At 35.0% G+C, this 4217-nt stretch overlaps 1 protein-coding gene across 1 annotated transcript; it reads right to left on the reverse strand.

Moving 5' to 3' along the window:
- Positions 1-1237: 1237 nt before the first annotated feature.
- Positions 1238-3177, reverse strand: LOC6575539 (probable cytochrome P450 4ac1). The gene is made up of 5 exons (XM_002001512.4): positions 2906-3177; positions 2644-2847; positions 2506-2587; positions 2349-2449; positions 1238-2281 (listed from the first exon to the last, which is right to left on the reverse strand). The coding sequence occupies exons 1-5, from the start codon at positions 3105-3107 to the stop codon at positions 1344-1346; spliced, it is 1527 nt and encodes a 508-aa protein (XP_002001548.1). The 5' UTR covers positions 3108-3177; the 3' UTR covers positions 1238-1343.
- Between the last annotated feature and the right edge of the window lie 1040 nt (positions 3178-4217).

Genomic DNA, 4217 nt, shown 5'->3' on the forward strand with positions numbered 1-4217 from the left:
CGCCCCCAATGGGCGTAGATATATCCGCCATAGCTCGTGATCTTGGGTGGTCAACGCGGACCTCCATATCAAATTTCAGCTTTCTAGCTCTTCAACAAACATGATTTCTGGTATATCGGAAAATGCATTTTCCGATTTGCCACGCCCCTAGTGGGCGGATCGGGAAAATTTTAACACTTTATAAATCGGAGATATACACGAGTATGTGTTCCAAATTTCAAGTCTCTAGCTTCAATAGCGCCGAAATAGATTGCGTTCATACGGACAGACGGACAGACGGACGGACGGACAGACGGACAGACGGACGGACAGCAAGACGGACATTGCACAAAACCAATATACTGATTCACTTTCGTGAATGAGTATAAAAATAGCAAAATCGTCTCTAAAAAATAGCTGAAAATAGCTAAACAAATTTTAAAATAGCTTACAAAATAGCTGAAACCTTTATGCATTATGCATTTACTTTAAATTTTATTTTTAAATGTTATTTAATAATGTTACAATTTGGTCCACATCCAAATCATCATCAGAATTATATTTTTGATTAACTGGAATCATTTTTAAATATTTGGAGGGCACGGTATAATCATGGCAGCATTTGCCATTGCTGCGCAAGAAGAATTAGCGATGGTATAAATTCACAACTAGTGATGGTATAAGTACGACAAAGTCGTGGTGGTAGTATCGCGCAGATCATTACGTACAATTTGGGACTTAATCGAAAAATGTTTTTTTTTTTTGCTTTAAATACTAAAATCAAATTCAAAATATTCGTTTGTAAAATAGCTAAATTTATAGCTAATAGCATTTTCAAAATTTTCATAGCATTTAGGGTTCAAAAATAGCTAAAAATGCTATTAAATAGCTAATCTGGCAACACTGCACATATGTATGTAGCCACGAGTTGCACCAAGCTAATCGGAATATGCTCGTCAGAACGACTTGGCTACAAAACTCTGTGCTGGCTCGATAACTGCTTGATGGGTGTGGACTATCGATGTCAGCTCTGGTATTTTTTTTTTTTTTTTTTGTTGGCAGTTTAAACATATTTTTACATTTTACTATTAATTTTAAGAATATATCATTACAAACTTAAAAATTATAATATAATTAATTTATGTAGTTCTGTAAATAAATTAATTTATATAGTTCTGTAAATCAGTTTGTTTACAAACATAAAGCATATTCATATAAAAAAAAAAACCCTAATAATTATTTAAAAAAAAACGAATTCTTGCTATTATACTTTTTCAAGTCGATTTGTTTACAAACGTAAAAATATATTTGGTTACAAATTATTCCACAAGAATTATTTCACAAAGCCAAATGTTAGTAATATTTTATACTTCACGTTTTTTCAATTTGATTCTCACGTTTTGTTGGGAACGTAAAACAATACCATATTCCAAACTTATGTCCTCTAGCTGGGTCACAGGAATGAGTTTGAAGTTTCGCAATATAGAGACTAGTAGAACTTTAATCTCTAAAATAGCAAACTTTTGGCCGATGCAATTGCGTTGTCCAGCACTAAATGGAACAAAGGAAAATGGATGCAGACTCAACGAATTTTCTTTCAAAAAACGTTCTGGCTGAAATTGGCAGGGATTTGAAAAATGTCGAGGATCTCTCATTACATCAAACACGTGTATATTGATTTGAGTCCCCTTTGGCATAATTAAACCGTTAATAACTGTATCTTCAGTACACACGCGTCCTAAAAAAGGAACTGGTGGAAAAAGACGTAATGATTCCTTAATAACACATTCCAGATAATCGAGCTCATTGAAATTGCAAACTTGTAGTTCATTATGATCTCTGGATATATGCTGCAGCTCCTCAACACAACGATTTTGAACATCTTCATGGAGAGCTAACATAAGCAAGGTAAAGATAAGACAGGTGGAAGTTGTGTCATATCCTTCAAACATGAATGTGTTTACTTCATCACAAATGCCTTGATGGTCAATTAAGCCCTCATTCTCTGCTTCCAATAGGGTATCTAGCATTGCATATCGTTGCTTTTTGCCAATGTCACTTTTGAATTCAGTCTGTTGCTTGCTTTGACTTCGTTTACGCTTGATAATGCGGCTAGCAAAGTTGTGTGCCAACTTTAGATTTGTTGTGTGCTTTTTGTAACTACCACAGAGATAAAATATTGGCAAATAGTACATTAAAGGATTACAAGTTCGTTCTACCATGACAGTCTCTAAGGCATGTATTGCTTCACGATATTGTGCGCCCTCGATCATATCATCAAGCTTTACACCAAGAGCAGTTTCTGTTAAAAGCAAGCACAATAATTATATATATTAATTGAATTGGGATATATGTATATATATACGAACCGCAAACATTATTTAATGTAAACTGCGGAATAAGCTTACTGAGATCCACTTCGTTATCCACATTTCGATATAGAACATCGATAAGTTTATTGCATTCTTCCCTAAAATAATCTTACCAATTAGTACACTGAAATCTTTTTAAGCGGTATGCATATACTTGAAAATATCTAAAAACTCCTGTAGGATATTAAAATGAAACGCAGGTGTCAGCATCTTTCGTCTTATGTGCCACTTCCGATCTTAAAAGTTAAAGGCAAATAAATTAAACATAATTATATGACGTGAAATCCCTTACCTGTACTAATAAGCAATCCATCTCCCATAAAGGGCCTTAGCAATTCGTACACAACATTTTTTGTTATCAACTTTGTACTTTGAAAGATTTCTTCGGCATCCTCAGCGCATACTACATTGTACATCGGGGCAAACAGAAAATACCAAATATAGCTCTGTCCGTTGGCCTTAGTATAAGCATCACGGACAAAACGAAATAACATTGCTGTGGTAAGCATATACCGATTTTATTCACATTTAATCATAAAATAGGCCGCACTTACCCGGCGTCATCTTTAGTACATCAAAGTTATTACCAAATCTTGTTTTACCCGGTAGAACAACTACCTTGCCACTTAAAAGACTGCCATCCACTGCCTTAATGCGCTTAGCTAGAGAAAGAATATAGTATCTTCTGTTTATGTATCGAAGTAGCGCCCACACTGCTGCCAGTAATACTGCATTTACAAGCAATGCAATCAACATTTCAGTAAGCTTTAAATTATGTTCGCGATCTATCAAAGTCTAACGTCCCCAACAGACTAATGAAACAATTTTTATAATTTACATTCCGACGCTGATAATGATAATCTCTGACCCTTTTGTTTATTGACATGCTTCAATAAAACAAACAATTCAATGATACAAAAATAATATTGTTACTATACTGTACTGTACTGTATAATTCTCGTTCACGGTCCAGAAAAATCAATATAAATATGTACATATATATATAACAAAACAGGTAAGAAGGTTCCAGTCGAGACTGCTCGACTAGGAGATACCCTGAACCCTTTAAGCTAATATTCTACTCATTCTGCACTTCATTTATACACACATACAAAACCATATGCATACATACACATGCACATACACATACATACATATGCATCCACACGCATATCACGCGCTCTGCTGACTGCACAGCTAGCAGCCACTGCGCTTGGGCTGCGCTACAGTGTGGGCATTATTATGAGAAGTTACTTGTTGAATAATTTGTAGACGGACAACCCTTATGAAACTTTCAGAGCGTGATTATATGGTTGAAATGTGTGTACATTTCAAAGTACTTGAAATACTTTTTTTTACAAATTGGGGGCGAAGGGGCGTAGTATATACACAGTAAATCTGAAGTCTCCAGGTTCAAAAGTGTTCAAATTAGGCTGAAAATACAAAATCAATTTTTCGATTATTCTCGATAAAAACTAGAGTCTCCAAATTTTAAATATATATTTGCTTAACATTTTTACAAATTGTCTTTACGTTTCAAATAAAATAAGCAAACTAATATAAAACTAATGAGAGAACAACGAAGTTTCGCACCTGAAGCGACATAAAGGCGAGACCTAACGGTAGTTTAGCAACTTTAGTCTAGCAACTTTAAAGATTAAAGTGCGCTTTTAAACCGAGAATGTTGTAGTTATTTTTGTTTTATATATTTGCGCAGAAAAAATCAGTTGAACTGATAAGCGCTACGTTTATTGCCTCTCTTGAGCAGTGGCGCGCACGGAGAGGGGTAATAAAGTTTAGCCCTGGTGGGCAACGAATGTAGTTTGTCGCACCCCCCTTGATTTCGTTGGCACAGCGTCCCAAATT

Source organism: Drosophila mojavensis, unplaced genomic scaffold (genome assembly GCF_018153725.1).
Source record: "Drosophila mojavensis isolate 15081-1352.22 unplaced genomic scaffold, ASM1815372v1 contig_231, whole genome shotgun sequence".
Lineage (NCBI taxonomy): Eukaryota > Metazoa > Arthropoda > Insecta > Diptera > Drosophilidae > Drosophila > Drosophila mojavensis.

What these genes read in the sequence shown, in the direction of transcription:
- LOC6575539 (XM_002001512.4), bottom strand. Translation starts at nt 3,107, where the DNA reads ATGTTGATTGCATTGCTTGTAAATGCAGTATTACTGGCAGCAGTGTGG. An exon ending in TGTACTAAAGATGACGCCGG is followed by an intron (nt 2,848 to 2,905) that starts GTAAGTGCGGCC and finishes TGCTTACCACAG; the next exon opens with CAATGTTATTTCGTTTTGTC. An exon ending in GAGTTTTTAGATATTTTCAA is followed by an intron (nt 2,450 to 2,505) that starts GTATATGCATAC and finishes AGATTATTTTAG; the next exon opens with GGAAGAATGCAATAAACTTA.